General features: G+C 42.6%; 1 protein-coding gene across 2 annotated transcripts in view; it reads right to left on the reverse strand.

The window, feature by feature from the left end:
- Window positions 1-21,469, reverse strand: part of C5 (complement C5) — an 85,121-nt gene that overhangs the window by 54,433 nt on the left and 9,219 nt on the right. For both annotated transcript variants that reach the window (XM_060390017.1, XM_060390018.1), the window contains exons 3-9: window positions 20,278-20,440; window positions 17,524-17,594; window positions 14,001-14,092; window positions 12,806-12,888; window positions 10,827-10,917; window positions 9,945-10,059; window positions 8,094-8,220 (exon numbers count right to left, since the gene is read on the reverse strand). In XM_060390017.1, coding sequence (XP_060246000.1) covers window positions 8,094-8,220; window positions 9,945-10,059; window positions 10,827-10,917; window positions 12,806-12,888; window positions 14,001-14,092; window positions 17,524-17,594; window positions 20,278-20,440 — 742 coding nt within the window. The remainder of the gene's footprint in view (window positions 1-8,093; window positions 8,221-9,944; window positions 10,060-10,826; window positions 10,918-12,805; window positions 12,889-14,000; window positions 14,093-17,523; window positions 17,595-20,277; window positions 20,441-21,469) is intronic.

The raw sequence follows: 21,469 nt of genomic DNA on the forward strand, positions 1-21,469 counted from the left end.
TCCTCCTTCCCCCACCCCCTTTACCTTCTCCCCCTCGCCCACCTCCACCTTTTCTCCAAAACCAGCTGTGTTTATGACACAGTTGTTGGTCTGCACTCCTCTAGAAGCCTGCCTCCTTTCACAGGTTAATAGCTCCAAGCTCTTTGCTTGGCACACGTGAAGGCTTTTTGGAACAGGTTCCTTGTTAAGTGCCTTACACATCGGACACTAATTTGTAAGCTACTTGAGTGTGCCATTTACACCTACCTCATATGCCTAATCCTGTACGTTTAGAGACATAGCTCCTAAGTGTTGCTTCAACTGAGTTTATTTGAAGCAATCTGAGGAACAAAATGAACATGAGAAAGCTATATTACTATAATGTTGAAAACAAAAGCCAGCTTAAGGAGTATAATGTCGCTACCATTCTCTAGCGCCTCTTGAGCCTCTAGCAATGCAGGGAGTTCAATAATGTATCAGGTCAATGCTCTGTTCTCCTACCATAGAAGGACAAATTTCAGTGGGCAAATGGCGCCTTAGGCGTCACCAAAGATTCTTACTTTGAAAAGGTTAGACTTGGTGCGGTTCAATTACCTATCCAAGGTTGGCTGTGGGGGTTGATATGAACTGGAAATATAAAACCATATTAGCTATAAACACAATCCAGAGGACAGTTTAACCCAGCTTAGAGTAGTAACTGAAAGTTATTAAAAACAATGAGAGCCAGAGGCAGGGAAACATGCATTTAGGAGGCCGAGACAGGAGGATTGCTGTAGGTTTGAGGCTAGCGTCTGGTTAGGGAGATCCTGTCTCAAAACAACAGCCATTGGAGGGAATTTGAGAGCCACTGGCATGATATAAGCATGCTAAGGACATGGTAGGCTGACCCGGTGAAGAACAGAGAAAGAGTGGGAGAAGCCAGCACTTAGGTGGCATTCTGTGTGTGACAGGCACGTTAGGTCCTCTGTGGGTACTCACTATCTGAGCCTCAGCATAGCTGTATGAGATCACTGCTGTGATTGTACAGGCTACGGAGGGAAGGCCACCGGATGATGACGGCAGCAATCACTGTCAATTACACATGCCTTAGGGAACAGCGGTACACACATAGCCTCATTTCTGTCTTGGCTCTAGGCAGGTGAGGACACTGGGTGCCAGGTGTGCAAATAGAGTAGCCTGTAGAGCTCTAGCACAGAAGCAAATTAACCTTGTGGTTCTGGTGATAGGCAGTCAGGGCCGCCCAGAACCGGAGCTCTACTCAAATCCGTTTCTGATGGCGTAAAAAGGAAAGGTAAAAGTTAACTGTGGAAAAAAAAATGTGGGAAACTGGAAGAGGGTGGCAACCATTGCACCCTGTATCTGAGGGGCAGAGGATCCGAAGCTCCGAAATTCGTTAGTGGAGGGGTGGCTGAAGCCCGAACATCAACACTAAGGATTCCTGGGTGAGAAGGGATGACCTGTGAGCTGGGAAGTTTGGCTCCAGGTCACCTGGATGGCTCCGGGCACTGAGAGTGGCAAATATTCAAATCCCCTGCACTTCCTCTTGACCCAAGCACCGGCCTCTCTGCTCTGTGGAGACGACAGTGGTTGCCCCAAACACGAGCCTCCTTGCTTGGTGACTGTGATGGCAGAGGCAGCTGGCCCAAGTGCCAGTCTTCCTGCCTGGTGGCCAAACAGTGGACACCACTGAGGTGATGGATCTCCTACACTTTCATTTGTGGGCCCAAATCTGAGAGTAGGGAAGGGGGGATTCCCGGGATTCCAGTGCTTTTCTCATAGGTCTAGGAGCCAGTGAGTGCGCCTTCATGTGACTGCGTGCAGAGCCCCAGATCCAGGGCCCCTCTTCTCTAGCGGCCAGACATCGATCTTTCCCACCCACAGCCCCACTGTGGGCAACATAGGGATCCTTGGGATGGTGTTCTCAACATCAAAGCCCCTGTTCTCTGGGTCTCCCAGTGGAGTCCAGGCAAATAATTCCTGGAGCCAAAGATGGCACAGCCCAGACAGATCTGAGTGCTTGGAGCAGAATACTGAGACAGGCCTGTGGGTCACTGAAGCATTCAGGGCACCTGTGCATGCGCATGGTGCCAGCACTCTCCCCCACCTGCACTTACACTCCACTCTTTCAGGCATCTACACGCTCTAGCACCCCGTCCTTCAAGGCACAATCCCCTGCTTGTGCACATGCACCTGCGACCTTCCTCCTTAGCTACAGCTGAAACACCAACATCTACTCTCAAGCCAGTGGACCTCCCTCATCTTCCTGAAGAATACTCCAGACACCAGAGACAAGACGGAACCAGTCTGAAGTCAGATTCCAGGAACAAACAGGGAAGGTTACGGGTAAGCAGACGACTAGAGGTTGGCATAAGAACACATCCAACAAAAATCAGAATATTACAGCTTCACCAGCAACCTCCAAAATCAATGGATATTTTAATTCATTGGAAACACAGGAATATGATCTCAAATATATCCTTATCCAGTTATTAGAGGCACATAAAGAGGAAATGAACAAAGCTCTCAAAGAAATATAGCCAAACAAATAGAGGCACAAGTAGAGGCATATAGAGAGGAAATGAACAACAACAACAACAACAACAACAAAAATAGAGGCCATCATGGATGGAAAGACAGGAATCATATTCAAACAGATGAAGGAAATGGTGCAAGACATGAAAACAGAATTAGAATCAATAAAGAAAATACAAACAGAGAAAACCCTGGAGCTGGAGAACTTAGAGAAAAGATCAGGAACCATAAAGGTAAGCATCACCAACAGAATACAAGAGATGGAAGAGAAAAATCTCAGGTGCTTAAGATAACAATTGCAGAAATGGATACATCTCTCAAAGAAAAAAATAAAATCAGAAAAGTTCCAAACACAAAACATACAAGAAATCAAGGACACCATAAAAAGATGAAATCTAAGAATAAGAATAGATGATAAAGAAGTTTGCAGGCTCCAAGGTCCAGAAAATGATTTCAAGGCAATAATAGAAGAAAAATTTTCTAACTTAAAAAGAAAGAGATGTCCATAAACATACAAGAGGCCTACAGAACACCAAATAGACTAGACCAGAAAAGAAACTCCTCACATCACACAATAGTCAAAACACTAAATCTATAGAACAAAGAAAAATTATTAAAAGCAGCAAGGAAAAAAGGCAAAGTAACATATAAAGGTAGACCTATCAGAATCACAACAGACTTCTCAACAGAAACTACAAAAGCCAGAAGGACATGGGCAGATGTCATGCAGACTCTAAGAGACCACAGATGCCAACCCAGACTACTATACCCAGTAAAGCTTTCAATCAACATAGATGGAGAAAACAAAATATTTCATGAAAAAATTAAACTTAATATCTGCACAGCAACCCAGCCTTACAGAAGATACAAGAAGGAAAACTCCAATCTAATAAAATTAACTACACCTAAGAAAACACAGGATATAGATAACTTCACAACAAAAATTAAAAGAAAATAAGCATAGACAAACAGTAACACCATCAACTCCACAATAAAAGGAATTAACATTCATTGGTCACTATTATCTATAAACATCAACAGACTCAACTCTCCAATTAAAAAACACAGACTAACAGAATGGTTGTAGAAACCATCCAAGAAACACACCTACGCAACAAAGATAAACACTACCTCAGAGTAAAGGGCTGAAAAAAGTTTTTTCAAGCAAATGGACCCAGAAAACAAGCTGGAGTAGCTATCCTAATATCTAATAGAATAGACTTTCAACCAAAGTCAATCAAAAAAGATAAGGAGGAGCACTTCATTCTCATCAAAGGAAAAAATCCACCAGGAGGACATCGCAATCCTGAACATCTATGTCCCAAATATAAGACCACCTGCATTTGTAAATGAAACATTATTAAAGCTTAAATCACACATTGATCCCAACACCTTCATAGTGGGAGACTTCAACATTTCACTCTCACCAAGGGACAGATCATCTAGACAGAAACTAATTAGGGAAATAATGGCACTTACCGAGGTCCTAAATCAATGGACGTAATAGATGTCTACAGAACTTTTCACCCAAACTCAAAAGAGTATACATTCTTTTCAGCACATCACAGAATCTTCTCAAAAATTGACCATATAGTCAGGCACAAAGCAAGCCTCAACAGATACAAGAAGATCGAAATAATCCTTTGCATTCTGTAAAACCACCATAGCCTAAAACTAGACCTCAACAACAACAGAAATAACAAAAAGCCTACACACATGCATGGAAATTAAACAACTCTACTCAATGACAGTGGGGTCAGGGAAGAAGTGAAAAAGAAATTAGAGACTTCTTAAAATTTAATGAAAATGAAGGCACAACCTATCCAAACTTGTAGGACACAATGAAAGCATTGTTAAGAGTAAAGTTCATCGCACTAAGTACTTTCAGAAATCTCATACATGCAACTTAATAGCACACCTAAAAACCCTAGAAAAAAAGAAGCAGACACATCCAAGAGAAGTAGAGGATTGGAAATAATCAAGCTCAGAGCTGAAATCAATGAATTGGGAACAAAGAAAACAATTCAAAGAATCAATGAAACCAAGAGCTGGTTCTTTGAGAAAATCAACAAGATAGACAAACCCTTAGCCAAACTAACTAAAAGGCAGAGAGAAACTATCCAAATAAGCAAAATCAGAAACAAAAAGGGGGCATAATGACAGACACTAAGTAAATCATCCAAACAATCATGAGGTCTTAACTACAAAAGCCTATATGCCACAAAATTTGAAAAATCTAAATGAAATGGATAATTTTCTTGATAGATTCCATTTACCAAAATTAAGTCAAGATCAGGCAAATAGATTAAATAGTCCTATATTCCCCAAGGAAATAGAAGCAGTCATCAAAAGTCTCCCTTTCAAAAAAAAAAAAAAAAAAAAAAGGCCGGGGCCAAATGGTTTCAGTACAGAATTCTACCAGAACTTCAAAGAAGACTAACTCCAATTCTCTTTGAAGCAACATTACCAAACTCATTCTATGAAGCCACAGTCGCCTTGATACCTAAACCGCACAAAGACCTAACCAAAAAGAGAGAGAGAAAGAGAGAACTTCAAACATGAACATTGATGCAAAAATACTCAATAAAATACTTGCAAACTGAATCCAAGAACACATAAAAGATATCATCCACCATGACCAAGTAGGCTTCATCCCAGACATGCAAGGTGGTTAAATATATGGAAATCCATGAATGTAATCCACCTTATAAACAAACTGAAGGAGAAAAACCACATGATCATCTCCTTAGATGCTGAAAAAGCATTTGACAAAATCCAACACCCATTCATGTTTAAAGTCTTGGAAAGATCAGGGATACAAGGCACATACCTAAACATAGTAAAGACAATATACAGTAAGCCTATAGCTAACATAAAACTATACAGAGAGAAACTTCAGTCAATCCCACTGAAATCAGGGACAAGACAAGGCTGCCCACTCTCTCCATACCTCTTCAACATAGTACTTGAAGTCTTCGCTAGAGCTATAAGACAACTAAAGGAGATCAAGGGGATACAAATCAGAAAGGAAGAAGTCAAAGTATCACTCTTCACAGATGATATGATAGTATACATGAGTGACTCCAAAAATTCTACCAGAGAACTCTTTCAGCTGACAAACACCTTCAGCAAAGTGGCTGGATATAAAATTACCTAAAAAAAAAAAAAATCAGTTGCCCACCTATATGTGAAAGACAAGAAGGCTGAGAAAGAAATTAGACACTACACCCTTCACAATAGCCACAAATAACATAAAGTACCTTGGTGTGACTCCCACCAAGCAAGTGAAAGAGCTGTTTAAAAAAAAATACAAGTGTCTGAAGAAAGAAATTAAAGAAGATATCAAAAGATGGAAAGATCTCCCATGCTTATGGATCAGTAGGATTAACATAATGAAAATGGCCATCCTGTCAAAAGCAATCTACAGATTCAATGTAATGCCCATCAAAATACCAACACAATTCTTTACAGAACTTGAACAATTCTCAATTTCATATGGAAAAACAAAACAAAACAACAAAAAAAAAAACAACCCAAAATTGCTAAAAACAATTTTGTGCAACAACAGATTAACTGGAGGTATCTCTATCCCTGATCTCAAGTTGTACTACAGAGCAACAGTAATAAAAACTGCATGGTACTGGCATAGAAAAAGAATGGTGGATAATGGAATTGACTTGAAGATCCAGAAATAAACCCACACATCTATGGATACTTGCTTTTTGACAAAGAAGCCAAAACCCTACAATAAATGGTGCTGGTCCACCTGGATGTCTACATGTAGAAAATGCAAATAGATCACATATATCACCCTGCACAAAACTAAAGTCCAAGTGGGTCAAAAATCTCAACATAAAATCAGATGCACTAAATCTGTTAGAAGAAAAGGTGGGAATAGCCTTGAAGTCATTGGCACAGGAGACAAATTCCTAAACAGAACACCAACAGCACAGGCTCTAAGATCAACAATCAATAGATGGGATTTCATGAAATGGAAAAGCTTCTATAAAGCAAAGGACACTGACATCAGAACAAAATGACAGCCTACAGACTGGGAAAGGATCTTCACCAACCCTGTGTCTGACAGAGGATTACTATCCAGAATATGTAAGGAACTAAAGAAGTTAAACAGCAACAAATGAAGTAAACCAATTAAAAATGGGGTATAGAGCTAAACAGGGAATTCTCACTAGAGGAATATCGAATGGCAGAGAAACACTTAAAGAAATGCTCAATATCCTTAGTCATCAGGGAAATGTAAATCAAAATGACCCTGAGATTTCACCTGACACCCATCAACATGGCTAAGATCAAGAACTCAAGTGACAACACATGCTGGAGAGGTTGTGGAGAAAGGGGAACCCCTCCATTGCTGGTAGGAATGTAAACTTGTACAACCACTTTGGAAATTAATTTGGCACTTTCTCAGACAATTAGAAATAGTGCTACCTCAAGATCCAGCTATACCACTCCTAGGCATGTATCCAAAAAATGTGCAAATATACAACAAGGGCATTTGCTCAACCATGTTTGTAACAGCTTTATTTGTAATAGTCAGAATCTGAAAACAACTCAGATGTCCCTCAGTTGAAGAATGGGCATAGAAATTATGGTACATTTACACAATGGAATACTACCCAACAGTTAAAAACAAGGAAATCATGAAATTCGCAAGCAAATGGTGGGAACTAGAAAAGATCATCCTGAGTGAGGTATCCCAGAAGCAGAAGGACACACACAGTATATACTCACTTATAAGTTGATATTAGACATATAATACAGGATAATTATACTAAAATCTGTACACCTGAAGCTGAGTAAGAAGGAGGACCCTGGGTAAGATGCTCAATCTTCATGCAGAAAGGCAAATGGGATAGACATTGGAAGAGGGAGAAAACAGGGAACAGGACAGGAGCCTACCCCAGAGGGCCTCTGAAAGACTCTACCCATCAGGGTATCAAAGCAGATGTTGAGACTCGTAACCAAACTTTGGGCAGAGTGCAGGGAATCTTATGAAAGAAGGGAGAGATAGAAAGACCTGGAGGGGACAGAAGTTCCACAAGGAGAGCAACAGAACAAAAAAATCTGGTCAGAGGTGTCTTTTCTGAGGTTGATACTCCAATCAAGGACTATGCATGGAGCTAACTTAGAATCCCTGCATGGATATAGCCCATGGCAGCTCAGTCTCCGAGTAGGTTCCCTAGTGAGGGGAACAGGGACTGTCTCTGACATGAACTCAGTGACTGGCTCTTTGATCACCCTCCCCCCCCCCCATGGGGGAACATCCTTACCAGGTCACAGAGGAAGACAATGCAGCCAGTCCTGATGAGACCTGATAGGCTAGGGTCAGGAGGAAGGGAAGGAGGACCTCTCCTATCAGGGGGTTGGGGGAGGGGTATGGGAGAAGAAGAGGGAGGGAGGGGACGAGGGAGGAGGCTACAGCTGGGATACAAAATTAATAAATTGTAATAATTTTTTTAAAAATGTGAAAGAATTGCAGAAATCCATTACACCATTGTATGTCTAAATATATACCAAAGGAATGTTACACACATGCAACACACACATACACACGAACTTACCTGAAGATTCTGTGACTGTTACAGCGATATAAAGGTACTTGTCATTTACATCTTCTAGACTGTCATATGACAGTTCTTTAACTGCTGTTTCAGAATTGAATGTGACTTGAGCAACTCCATTGACCAACTTTTAAAGGAGTAAAATAGGAAGAGTCAGATCACAGAAGGACATACAAGGAAAGCTTTCAGTCTGCCTTTACTAGCCTCTAAATTGAAGGCAAATTATAGGTACCATGTATTATTGTCACATGTAAAGTGAGTGACTGAGCCCACAGTGAAGGCCAGAATGTTGTTTTTCTGTTTTGTTTTGTTTTGTTTTGTTTGTTTTTGTTTTTCAAGACAAGGTTTCTCTGTGTAGCCCTGGCTGCCCTGGAACTCACTCTGTAGACCTGGCTGGCCTTGAACTCAGAGATATGCCTGCCTCTGCCTCCTGAGTGCTGGGATCAAAGGTGTACGTCACCACTGCTCAGCCAGAATGTTACTTTCTAATGAGTTCATACAGAGTTGTGGATGTGGAAGGGTTTTGGTCATCACACAGTCTTTTGGGTACCAGTTGATAATATAGTATGCAATAAATAAAGAGACATGAGGTTTGTTTATGTCATTATTTAATTACTAATTACATTGTTGAATTATTAAAAGACACTATTTTTCTTCTGTTTTTGATTTATTTCTTATTCGAAGATGGTTTGACTTGAAGGCAGTCATTTTTGTCTGATTTAGCTTGATTGACTTATGCTGGAGTTGAACCCAGGACTTCATGCTTGCTAAGCATGCCTGAAGCTACATCCCTTGTCTTTATTTCCTTTAAATCTTGGCACTTAGAGAAGAATCTTGAATTTTAAAAAGTCTCTCCATTTACATATTGAATTAATAAGACAGCCTTTTTAAAAAAAAAAAACAGAAGATAAATGCAAAATGAATGTGTAAATGTGCACGAAGAGATAGGACCCAGTGTCATCTGTGGTGTAATGTGGAGGGCGTTAAATAAGAGAAAATGGAACAAGGGCTTTAATCTCATTTCTGGTAACTGGTTTAAGTCAGCCCTTAACATGGACAGATTTCTCATCGTGTCGGTCCTCTGTGCACGCAGGAGACACCCCTTCCTCTAGCTGCTCAATGCCAGGAGCACCCTCATTTTTGAACAATTATAAATAAGTCTTGGCATTTCTGAACGACCCATTGGGTTAAGTGCCTTCCTCCCCAGCTGAGAGCCACGCTATAAGAAAGCACAAAACGTGCATTAAGGGTCACTCGCAGCCTAGCGAGCACGCAGAATGGCCAGCTAACTGTGTTCAGGAGGTCAGCAGCTACGTCCCAAAGAAAAGATGCCAGTGACGGAACACAAGGAATAAGAGGGAATTAGGCACAGAGGAGACAGGAAGGATGGAGGGAAGGAGGCAAGAGAGACTGACTTAAGTTGAGGAAGGGAAGAGATGGCAGAAACTGGCAAGGGAGGCTGGTGCCAAAGAGCCCAGTTTTATTTTCTGTTTCCATTTTGCATGCATGTGTGTACATTGCATTTGCTGTACGATCATGTGTGTATGCATTTTTCCATGTGTGTGAACACGCAGGCGTGGGTGGGTACATGTGCTTTGTAAAGGCCAAGGGCTAACATCAGCTACATGCTGGACTGTTCTTCTGCCTCACTTGTGAGTCAGGGTCTCTCAGTGAAGCCCAGAGATCACTGGTATGGCTCATTTCTGTAGCTGGCTTGCTCCAGGGTTTGGAAGGAGGGCAATAGATGCCACCTGGGAACTTGAAGCCTCGCTGTCCACAGGTGTTTAGAATGGGGGAATGGGACTAGAAGCAACTATTCCTCCTCAGCTGAGGCCTAAGCAAACACCTTACCGTGGTGACTTGCATGGCCTTCTGCATCATTTCCTTCTGATCCTCTTTAATGTCCTCTCTCAGTCCAAAAAAGACATACACCTCAGCATCGGGGACCACCTTATTATAAAAATATCTGTCGAATAATATCAGAAGGTTGTTTTCCTAACATTGTCACAATGGGTGATTCAGATAAGATCTAACAGTTTTAAATTATATAAGGTACATGTGCTCCCACCCCTCCCCCCTGCACTCTTGTGTTCCACCCTTAGAAGGCCGGAGTAAGAAAAATAGGACTTTTAACCCCAGCACTGAGTTACTGAGTTCAAGGTCACCCTGGTCAATGTAGTGACCTCTAGGCCAGGATGGGAACCACATAGTGAGAACCTGACTAAAAAAAATAATAAAAAGTTATTTTAAAGCTTCATGATTTAAAAAAAAATGGCAAGGAAGGAATGTGAAGTTCATGGAGACAGGAGCACACGGCTGTGGGCTGCTAATGTCTAGGCAGACCAGGAAGCAGAGAGGAGAAATGAAATGCCTCTTTTCAGTTTGGCCAGAGCAACGCGAAAAGTGGGGGATAATATGATGAAAAGGCATTGTATGCATGGGTGTATTTTCTAAAAAATTAATTGAAATATAGTTAAAAATGAGATAGTAAGTGAATCTTTCCGTATCTAAGTCAAGTTGCTTACAAATGCACACCTGAGCTTCAGTCTTTAGGATGCTTTTTTGCTGCCTTCTAAGCTGAACTCAGGATAGGCAAATAGACCAGCAGTCAGCATGACGGTCTCCTCAGTCAGCAAAGTCACCGAACACACTGAGCCACAGGCCGGCTTTGCACAACTCTGAGAGCTAGGGCCAGAGCTTAAGGTAGCTAGCCTGAGAAAGCCAAGCTCTTACCTTGCTCTTACAGTGATTTCAAAGTTCTTAAAGTTCTTATAACCAATGAAGTTACTTTCTGGTTCTATTGAAACGGAGAAACGTGGCAAGACTGGAAACAGAAATGAAGAGATGGTGTTACCGCTTGACTAGAGTGGCCTCTGAAGCATGACAGGCAGCTGTGCCTTCTAGATGGACAAGAGGAAACTTGAATAAAGATCGCCATCGTCATCAGTCATCATCTCCATCATGATTCCCTTATCTATCGCCATCTCCATCATCATCTCCATCATCATCTTTCCATCTGCATCCTCATCTCCATCATCAACAACAGCAACAATAACAGTATCTCTGATAAGCTGTCCCTCTCTTCAGATCAGAGTGAATCCAGGCTTGATGTACCAAAATCACTTGCTTAAATTTTTTTTTTATTATACTACTATAGTGGACAATAGATTGTACTGGGAGTACTGGCTAGTTTTCTATCAACTACATACAAGCTAGAGTCACCTGAGAGGACGGATACTCAATTAAAACATGCCTCCATAAGATGGGGTTGTGGGTAGGCCTGTAGAGCATTTTCTTAATTAGTGTTCAATGGGGGGAGGGCCCAGCCCATTGTGAGTAGTGTTTTCCCTCGGATGATTCTATTGAAACTCTGGGTCCTGGGTTCTAGGAGAAAGTAGGCTGAGTAAGTGGAGGAGCAAGCCAGTAAGCAGCACTTCTCCGTGGCCATTGTTCCTGCTTCCAGCTTCTCGTGCTGAGTTCCTGTCCCGACTTCCTTCAATGACAAGCTGTGATGTGTAAGTGTAAGCTGAAGAAACCCTTTCCTCCCCAAACTGCTTTGACCATGCTGTTTTAGTGGGGCAACAGTAACCCTGGGACAGTAGTTTATTATCACACAGAAATCGAACTACAGCAGGGATAAGTAAATAATTGCAGACTCAGCAATGAGTGGCGAGTGGGAGGGTGTGGTGAGGTCCTATCTAGGAAACAAACCCAAAGAAAGATTCTCCAAGTAAATGAACGTTGAACTGAGACACGAGACGTGAACGGAACTGACTGGGCAAGCAGGGAAATGGAAAAACACCCCGTGTGTGTAATGTTCCCAAAGCTGTGGAAAGCAGGGTCAAGAGTGGTATAGATTGAGGCTGAAGCCGAAACACACAGGGACCAGCTCAAGCTGGGGACTTGGGGTTCATTTTAAGAAGAACAAAGAGTTAGTCCCTAGGCGCTTGTCAGCGTGAACAACATGATGGTTTTTGTCTTGAGATTATCTGATGGTTTAGAAACAGTGACACCAGGGAGGCTGCTGTCGTGGGTTGGGCATAAGCCTGGAAAGATGTCAGCAGCTGCGGTTTGTGAGACACACAGAACACGCAAGAGAACAGAAAGCAGCGAACACACGGGACGGAGAGAGGCCAGTTAGAACAAGTTACCGGGGGCTTAACCTTTAAGGCCGAGTTTCACGATGTCAGGATTTGTCACCGTTTCCCCCGCTATTTGTTAGCTGTTGTGCGTCTATCTACCCTTATTGTGACTCTCCCGAGGAAATAAAGAATGGCTTTAAGCAGGGGAGTTCAGTCTGATAACAGCAAATGGGAAAATCAAGCTACTTACAAGTTACTTTATGGTGCAGTGAGAACGACCAATCTCAAAATATGAACATGCCCATTTTCTAAATGAATCTTACCAGGTTCTACTCACTTTATCTGTAATTATTTGTCTATCATGAGACTATAATTCTAGAAAGGAGTTTAACAAGCCAAGCTCCTCAAGGGACCACATTTCTTCCAGCTCTGGCATGAAGGACACGGTCCAGGGAAGTTGGCGGGGAGAGGGTTGTTTGGCTTCTTCAAGGCTGGCAGGGCAAGCCAGACCTAAGTGCTACTCAGTCCCTACGACCTTTCAACCCTCACCCCCTTCCAGTACTCCCAGCCATGCCAAAGATACTGCAAAATTCCTCTTGGTTATAATAACATAGTAATAGTAGAGGTTACCATATTCTTTAATTTCAAAGTATGCGGTTGCTGTTGTAGAGAAATCCTTCTTATATTTGGCTTTAATTGTCCATATGCCATACCTGTGGAAGCAAAATATGTGAAAGCATAGATGTCATTAAATATTTCTAACCTTGACATAGGCAGCTTAATTAATTAATTAATTCCCATTTAAATATATTAGAATACATATAGACATATTTTGTGGGAGATTCTAAAGCAATAAGCAGAAATAGTTGAGTACTTTTCTTCTGATAATAAAATTATTTATTAATTAGATTTTCAAATATTGTATTATTTTTCCAGGTATTTTATCTTAAGATAGTTGCAATGTTTGATTTAAAGGGCTGATGATAACTTCAGAATTTACTCAATACTTGAGTTCGGTGATGCTAACATGATATTACAATCTATAATTACATTAGAAAATCCATAGTGATTCTCTAGAAGCATACACTGCGCAGCCATGCTTACATAAATGATAAAGTTTACACCTTACATAAATAGAATAATGACTGGAGATGAAGTATAGTTTATCTAAAAAAGAAAATTACTTCCTTAGTTAACAACCTCTATTCCAAAATATTTACTAAGTATTAGATTAAGCAATAAAGGATTTTTTGAAAAAAGCCTCTTTCATAAATAACATGAAAGAGTCACAGTCTTCATAGAGGTAATGGTCCATGTGCGTCCGAATCTTCGTGTTTCTGTAGACTAGCAGGTTTGCTGAGACCAAGTCACTTGGCCTCATTTGTGAGGTGAGAATATGCTGTCATTGCCTGTATTGTGCATATTAAAATTATCATTAGCATTAATTAAAGAATATCTATCAAGTACCTCATCTAGTGACTGTTGAGAAGCAAAAGCAGTCCAGGCAAAGGGGTCACCCTCAGGGAGTTTCCAATCAACTGGAAACTACAAAGGCAAGAGTGTGGCTGGCACCTCAGTCCTGCCTGTAATTCCAGTGCTGGCAGGAGGCTGAGACAGGAGGATCAACAGGAATTTGAGGCCAGCTCTGCTGCTCATCCTTGGAAGCAGGGATCAGGCCTTCATCTCACTCCAGTCCCCCTTTTGCATCTGTAGCTGCTGACACTAGGTGGCTCTATTTGACTGCGTATCTCCTTAACAACCAAAAGTTCCAGATGTGCTTTTTAGAGAAAATTTGTTTAATAACAAATATATTTTAAAAACTTACTTGGGATTAAATGGGATCTTGAAGTCAGGAAAAGAGATAATTCCAGTATAATCACTTTCTTCTATGATGTCAACTTCTGCTCCTTCAGGATCCTTTAAATAGAAACAGACACCCATACCTTAGTCCAGTTTGGGTTGCTATAAAATAAAGATGTCCTCTGAAAGACTCCAAGCAATAGGGGATCAAAGAAGATGCAGAGACGCACAGCCAAACTTTGGCCAGAGTGCAGGGAGTTGTTGGGAAGAGTGGGGGGATAGAAGGACCCAGGGGGGAAAGGAGCTTCACAAGGAGACCAACAGAGCCAACAAATCTGGGCCCATGGAGCCCAGCAGAGACTGATGCACCAACCAAGAACAATACATGAAGGAGACCTAGACCCCCTGCTCAGATGTAACCAATAGGCAGCATTGTCTCCATGTGAGTTCCCTAGTAAGGGAACTCTGACATGGACCCTGTTGGCCACTTTTTAATCACTTTCCCCTGGCGGGGTGGCCTTGCCAGGCTGCAGAGGAAGATGATACAGGCAGTCCTGATAAGACTTGATAGGCTGGGGTCAAGTGGTAGAGGAGCAGGGTTCCCTTTTCTGGGGACTAGGGGAGATGGGGGAAGAAGGAGGGAGGAGGCTACAATTGAAGATGTAAAGTGAATAATTTATAAAAAATAAATTAAAAAGAGAATACCTGGGATGAATAATTTACACTTGATGGAGAGTTATTTAGGCTTATGGCTTTGGGAGCTGGTAAGCCCAGAGGATGGTGATAGCATTAGGTGGGTGGGAGTCCTTCATCTTACGATAAAAAAGTGGAAGAGTGAACAAATTTTGCAAGAGGCCACTTTTCAGATCTAACCACTACCACAAGGACTCAGTCTCATGGGAACACCTGGAATTTAAAAGGGTAGGGCCCTCCTGGCCTGCATACATCACCTCCCAACATTGCCAAACTAAAAATTAAGTTTTACCTCATGAACTTTAGGGAGACATGGTGAAACCCTAGCAGCTTTCAAAGCACAGAAACCACATTTAAAGTTTCTGACCACTATGCAATCTTTGAGCTGCAAAAACCGTTTCCCAACAAACAGCCATGACTTCATTAAGTATGAAAGACAAAGTTCAAAGATCATGAAAGACAAATATGGCTGGTTTGAAGGTGCTTCCTTCCCTCTATTTTGATTCTGCCATATCTCTTTGCAAGCCCAGACAGATCCACACCTGCTGTCCCAGGACTTGGGAGGGAGAAGAAGGAAGACTGTGAATTCATGGTCAGGCTGAGCTACACAGTGAGATCATGCCTCAAAAAAGGGGGGTGACTTTAATAACATACAGGACAAACGTAAAGTAACACATTTGGAGTTTTTAAAACCCTTTTATTTTGTTAAACACTGTGTGTGTGTGTGTGTGTGTGCATTTTAGCCATGATATAACCCTTAAAATGGTAACAGTCACTGAGAAAGTTCTCATAAATCTTCCCCATAAGTGACATTGTGTTTTGGGTTAGTGACTTTGGACTTCGATTGATTCATGGAGTTCCTGTGGTGTGTTAACTTCAAAACTCAACGTTGTTTACCGTGACTAGGATTCATGGCTGGAAATTTGGGGTGCTTTTTTTTTTTTTTTAATTTACAGACTGTAAAACTGACAAACGCCTGTTTTGAACCAGAACGACACTCAGTTTCCAGCTGTGTATCTTCCTGCTGCTCTTTGTCCCATCCTCACCTGATGGGCCTTCCTCAGACCCCCGGTTCAGGATGCTTCCTATAGCCCGACTCCCCGAGGCTCTGCAGCTCGGCCCCTGACCTCTAGGAAGCTCTTTCACTGACACTGGCATCCATTTCCTTTGCATGTGGTGCCAGGACTTGGTTTCATTCAAGTTCACGTACAGTAATGTGGCATAAAAAAATCATATGCCCCTTCACACCTTATACTCTGGTAGACAAAAGAGCATTTGAGCCGACATCTCTTCCAGACCTTGTCTGACAGCCAGTGATTTGACGTGCTTGCCTGTGTCCACCCTGTTCTCACTGTGCTAGCTAGTTTCATGCCAACTTGACACAAGGTACAGTTATCAGAGAGGAGGGAGGAGCCAAAATGGAAAAATTGCCTCCGTGAGATCAGGCTGCAGGCAAGCCTGTCAGGCGTTTTCTTAATTAGTGATTGATGTGTGAGGGCCCTGCCCAGAGTGGGTGGGGCCATCCCTGAGATGGTGGTCCCGGGAGCTATAATAAAGCAGGCTGAGCAAGCCATGGGGAGCAAGCCAGTAAGCAGCACCCCTCCATGGTGTCTGCATCAGCTCCTGCCTCCAGGTTCCTGCCCTGACAAGACATTCATTTTTTTTTCCTGCTCCCATCAATTTAACTCATGCTAGTTTCTACATGGCTGGCCTTCATTATTTCAAAAAACCCCGTGACAGTTCCTTCCATTCGGACCCAGCTCAAGGTTTTCTGTACCCATTCCAGAGAAAGAATATATCACCCCTAAGGTTCACCCTATTGTATTTTCCTTTTGAGTTCCTGAGTCATTAATGCACATTTTGATATATATTCTAGTACAGTTCTGTTCTCTAACATACACTCCTTTAGATGTTCATTCTAAATTTGTTTGAGGATGAGAAAAATGTGCCTATAGGTCATTTGTAGGACAACCACTGTCAATGGGTGAGCAGTTGGCCAACTACAGTAATTATTCAAGTGTGTCTCGGGTGTGTAGACTGGGTGAAACCATGGGAATTTACTATAAATTTATGAATGAGTAAAGACCACGGTGTCACACCATCTGTTGCGTATCATCTCTCAGTTTAATGACGTAAATGCTGAGTGTATTATGATATTGGTCATTAAAATCTAAGTTTCTTTAAAACAACTAAAATCATATAAACCAGAGTTAGTATAACAGGTTTAATTTATTCTTTTTTAGATTTATTTCATTGTCATATGTTCATGAATGTTTTGCCTGCATGTACATCTGTGCAGCACATGCAAGTCTGATGTCCAAGGAGGTGGTGAGCCTCCATGTGCCTTCTGGGAACTGAACCGGGTCCTTTGCAAGAACAACAAATGCTCTTAACCAGTGAGCCAACTCTCCAGCCCTGTCAATTACTCCTTTTGTTTGCTTGTTTTTTGAGACAGGGTTTTTCTATGTAGCCATGGCTGTTCTGGACTCACTTTGTAGACCAGGTTGGCCTCAAACTCAGAGAGATCCACCTGCCTCTGCCTCCCTGAGTGCTGGAATCACAGGTGTGTGCCACTGTGCCGGACTTTGTCAATTGCTTCTTGATGGGCATGCTTTTAAAAAAGCAAGTAGAGCCAGGGGGGATGTCGATGGTTTGGATCAAAATCCTTCCCCTTGCTAATTTAGCTTGTATGGACTTTCTACGTGTCTGTGTCATAGAGGGGTAAATCTATAATGCTACATTCACACTAAGTGTTTAATGACATCAAATGATCTAGTATAGTGCAAGGATGAGATCACGGAGGAGAGTCCTCAATAAGAAGGTGAAAGTATTATTTACAGGAAGAAAATGCTTACGATGAAGGTTAAGACAGTCTCCCTTTTGGCTGGCTTCAAGTCGTCGTTCAGCGAATAGACTCTCACTTTCACTGCAAAAAACAAACAAAAAAAAACATGTGACATCATCAGACACTCACAAACAAGGATTCTAGCTTGCATTTATTTATTTACTTCATTCTCTCATTTTGTATTTTCAGTCAGGGTTTCATTAAATCAGTTAGCCTGGCCTTGAACTCCCCCTCATCCTCCTGCCTCGGCCTCTTGAGTAGCTGGGATTACAGGCTTATGCAACCAGGCCCAGTACTTTTTAAATTTTTCCCAGCCATTCTTAATGAGATAAGTCTCACATGAGAAGCAGTATGTGCAATCCATAAAATGAAAATGTATATTCTAAAGAAAAAGAGCCTCTGAGATTCATGCTAGGGGGTCCTTGTATTAAATTTAACACACAGCTGGGTGTGGACCACATCCATGCTGCAAAGTACTTTGTGTCTGTAACTGTTCACCAAGTAGCTAATCCTGTGGTTAGACTGAGAGCGTGAGATGATTTTTATCAGAGTCGGTGAAAAAAATTAAAGTTCGGTTCCGACAGTGTGTGTTCTTCTACTTACAAAATCCTACAGGGCTAAAATACTATGACCCAAAGCAACTTGGGGAGGAAATGGTTTGTGTGAGCTCTCTACTCTCAGGCGAGACCCATCATTGAGGGGAGGCAGGACGGAAACTCAGGACAGGATTCTGGAGGCAGGAACTGAAGCAGAGGCCATGAAGGAACACTGCTTACGGGCTTGTTCCTCCTGGCTTGCTTAGCCTGGCTTTCTAAATTCAGGGCCCTTTGCCCAGGGGTGTCACACCCACCCCCACCGCAGGCAGGACCCACCGGCATCATTAATTGGTACAGCTTCGTGAAGTAAGTTGTACATCATCTTTTTTTCAGATGAGGAAAACGGGGCTGTGAGAGGGTGATTCACACGCCGTCACAGAGTCAAGAATAGCAAGGCTTGGATTTGACCCTGGGTAACAGGCTCTCGTGTCCTCTGTTAAACTACTCTCTATCACTGTCTGTCACCAAAGGAGAAACATTTGTAAGATGTTCTCTTGTTTTCTTCCACAGCTAGAGTAAGTGAAGACATCAGATCTCAGCAATCAGGTTCTGGCAGGCCATTCCCAAGGGAAGCCCCAACAACCAAGAAAGCTCCTGGGTTCTGAGATCTAAACTTCATACTTGCTCTACAAGTGTGATGACCCTAGTGGTAGGTGAGAGAAGCATGAAACATTCTCTATGATAGGAAGGTAAGGTGAGGTTATGCTTAATTTTAGGTATGACTGAGATGAAAAGAGACTTCAGCTTTTTTTTTTTTTTTAGAAAAAAATCAACTTTTTTTTCACCTTATTTTTTTTTTTTTTTTTTTTACAACTGGCCCTGCACGGCTGCTGCACTGAGACCAGATCTTGCATCTCACCCAGGCAGCCCAGTGGAGCTGGTCTTGGTGCGGAGCTGGTCCTGGTGGTAGGGTGTGGGTGAGCTGGCCCTAAGGGCGTGAGTGTGGGAGATCTGACCTGGCCACTCTTCTGCTGTTGGGTAGCATGAGCACAGAGGCGATTCCCCACCACCACCTCCAGCAGTCAGGAAAGCCGCCCACAGTGTCATGAGCTAGGGAGAGCCAGCCCTGCACCTCGCCTGGACAGCACAGCAGAGCTGACCTCGGTGGTGGGGCCACAGGTGAACCAGCCCCTAGGGCAAAGGCAGGGGAGAGCAGGCCCCACCACACATCTGTCGTGAGATGGTATGGTTGTGGGGTTATGGTCCCTCTCACCTCTCATCATCTTGTCAGTCTGGAGAACTGGCCCTGGGCTCGTGAGAGCAGATGAGTTGGCCCTGCCCCTCAGTCTGCAGCACCTGGGAGAGCAGACTGCGCACCTTGCCTGGGCAACATGGTGAAGTTGCCAGCCCCAAGGGTGTGAGAGTGGGAGAACCGTCCCAGCCCCTCACAGGCTGGGAGAGCGGGCCCCACACCTTTCCTCAACCACAGGGTTCAGGCTGGCTACGCCACCTTCCCGCTGTAACAGAGGGAACTATGATCATGGCACTGTTGCAACAGACACACTTATTGATAAATGACATTTGAATATTAGTATTCACACATTCTCATGACCTTCCTTATCTCTTCTGAAATATCTGGTTTCCCAATGCTTCCCCCCCCCCCGTTTGAGAATTCAGTCCCAACTTTGTGCATTTTTAATGAACATGGCTCTATAATAAATATTTCTACTTTATCAAAATTTTATTTGAAAAAAATTTATTTGTTTAATGAGTAAGTTCTAAAAGCGTTTTACAGTGCTCGGAAAGCTTTTAGTTTTTTCAAGACAAGGTTTGTTTGTATAGCCTTCGCTGTTGTAGAGCTAGGTCTGGAGACCAGGCTGGCCTGGAACTTAGCGATACCTGTGTCTGCCCCACCCCACCCCCCGCCCCATGCTGGGATTAAATAGGACTTCGGGGAAGCTTTCTGTCTACCTAGAAATAGCTGATAATGCAGCAAATATAATCGTTGATTTTTCACTCTATTTATAAATTTCTCTGTAAATTACAAAACGGAATGCTATTTGAAAATATAAAAGCTATTCAGGAACTGAGGAATGCTTTTTGTTTTGTTTTGTTTTGTTTTGTTTTTTGAAGGGTAAGGTAGAAACCTGTCTGCACTCAATTTCATGTATCAAAAGGTCTGAAAATATGATGTCAATTTCCCCACAAAGAAGTAGTTTATACTCTACCTGACTGGTCTGGAGTGTAAACAGGTTTGTCTGTGTGGATGAAGAGAAATCCATTGTCATTGGTTATTGGCATCTTTTTCGATTTTGAAAAATGCTTGGACACAACTTCCAGGTACACATGTGAGACCGGGCTTTGCCCTTCAGACAACTGTCTGGGTTGTATCTATAAGAACAATAACGGACAGAGCATAACTCGAAGGTTATGAAGCCCACCACAAAACCACTGTGGCCTCATTGGAACCAGCAAATGATACTGCATATTACCTCGTTTAGAGAGCTCTGAGGCCAAAGCAGAGCAATCCCAGCTTCAGGATCACCCTGGGCTGCATGCTGAAACCCAGCCTCAGAACGCAACCAATTCAACCAGCCAGTAAACAGAAGCAGCCACATGGCACAAGTGCTAGAAGAGCAACTTAGTTTTGCCAAAAAGCCCCTCATTGTCTAATGTCGTGATGAAAATTTAGCTTTAAGTAACTGAAAATCTTTTGCTTGCTGTGGAAACTCTGAAGAAGGGATGGGAAGAAAGTTGGTAAAGTCCTTGTCTTGCAAGAATGAGGTCCAGAGTTCAAGTGCCCAAAACCTACGTTACACAAAAGCTGGGTGTCGTGGTCAGCATTTGTAATCCGGAACCTGAGAGGTGGAGAAAACAGATGCCCTGCGCCTGCTGCCTAACCATCCTAGTTGACCTGGTGAGTTCCAAGCCAGTGAGAGACCCTGTCATCAAAAACAAGGTTGATGGCAGCTGGGGAACCACGGCTGAGGTTGTCCTCTAGACTCTACAAATATGTGCATGGTTCCCTGCATACATGCATACATGCACAAACACGTATGCACACACAGAAGGGGGTGGGGGAAACACACGTGTATACACACACAGAAGGGGGGGGTGAAGATCACAGTCTAAATGGAAAAAAAGAAAAAAAAGCAGAGACTCAGAAGTACAACAACGCCAGAGGGACTGAGGAGGTCTGCAGTCCAACCAGGCAGAACTCTGGGGTCTGAATATCATATATCATATCATATCATATCATATCATATCATATCATATCATATCCCATAGAGTGCTAGGATCTTTTCTTTGGAGTTGATGGGCACAGAGCAGGTGGCTGTAGACGTAAAGGTCTCTCCTGTATAGCCCACTCTGAGAATCCAGGGCAAATTATTCTGGATTCCGGCAGAATACCTCTAGATC

This window comes from Meriones unguiculatus, chromosome 8 (genome assembly GCF_030254825.1).
Source record: "Meriones unguiculatus strain TT.TT164.6M chromosome 8, Bangor_MerUng_6.1, whole genome shotgun sequence".
NCBI classification, from domain to species: domain Eukaryota; kingdom Metazoa; phylum Chordata; class Mammalia; order Rodentia; family Muridae; genus Meriones; species Meriones unguiculatus.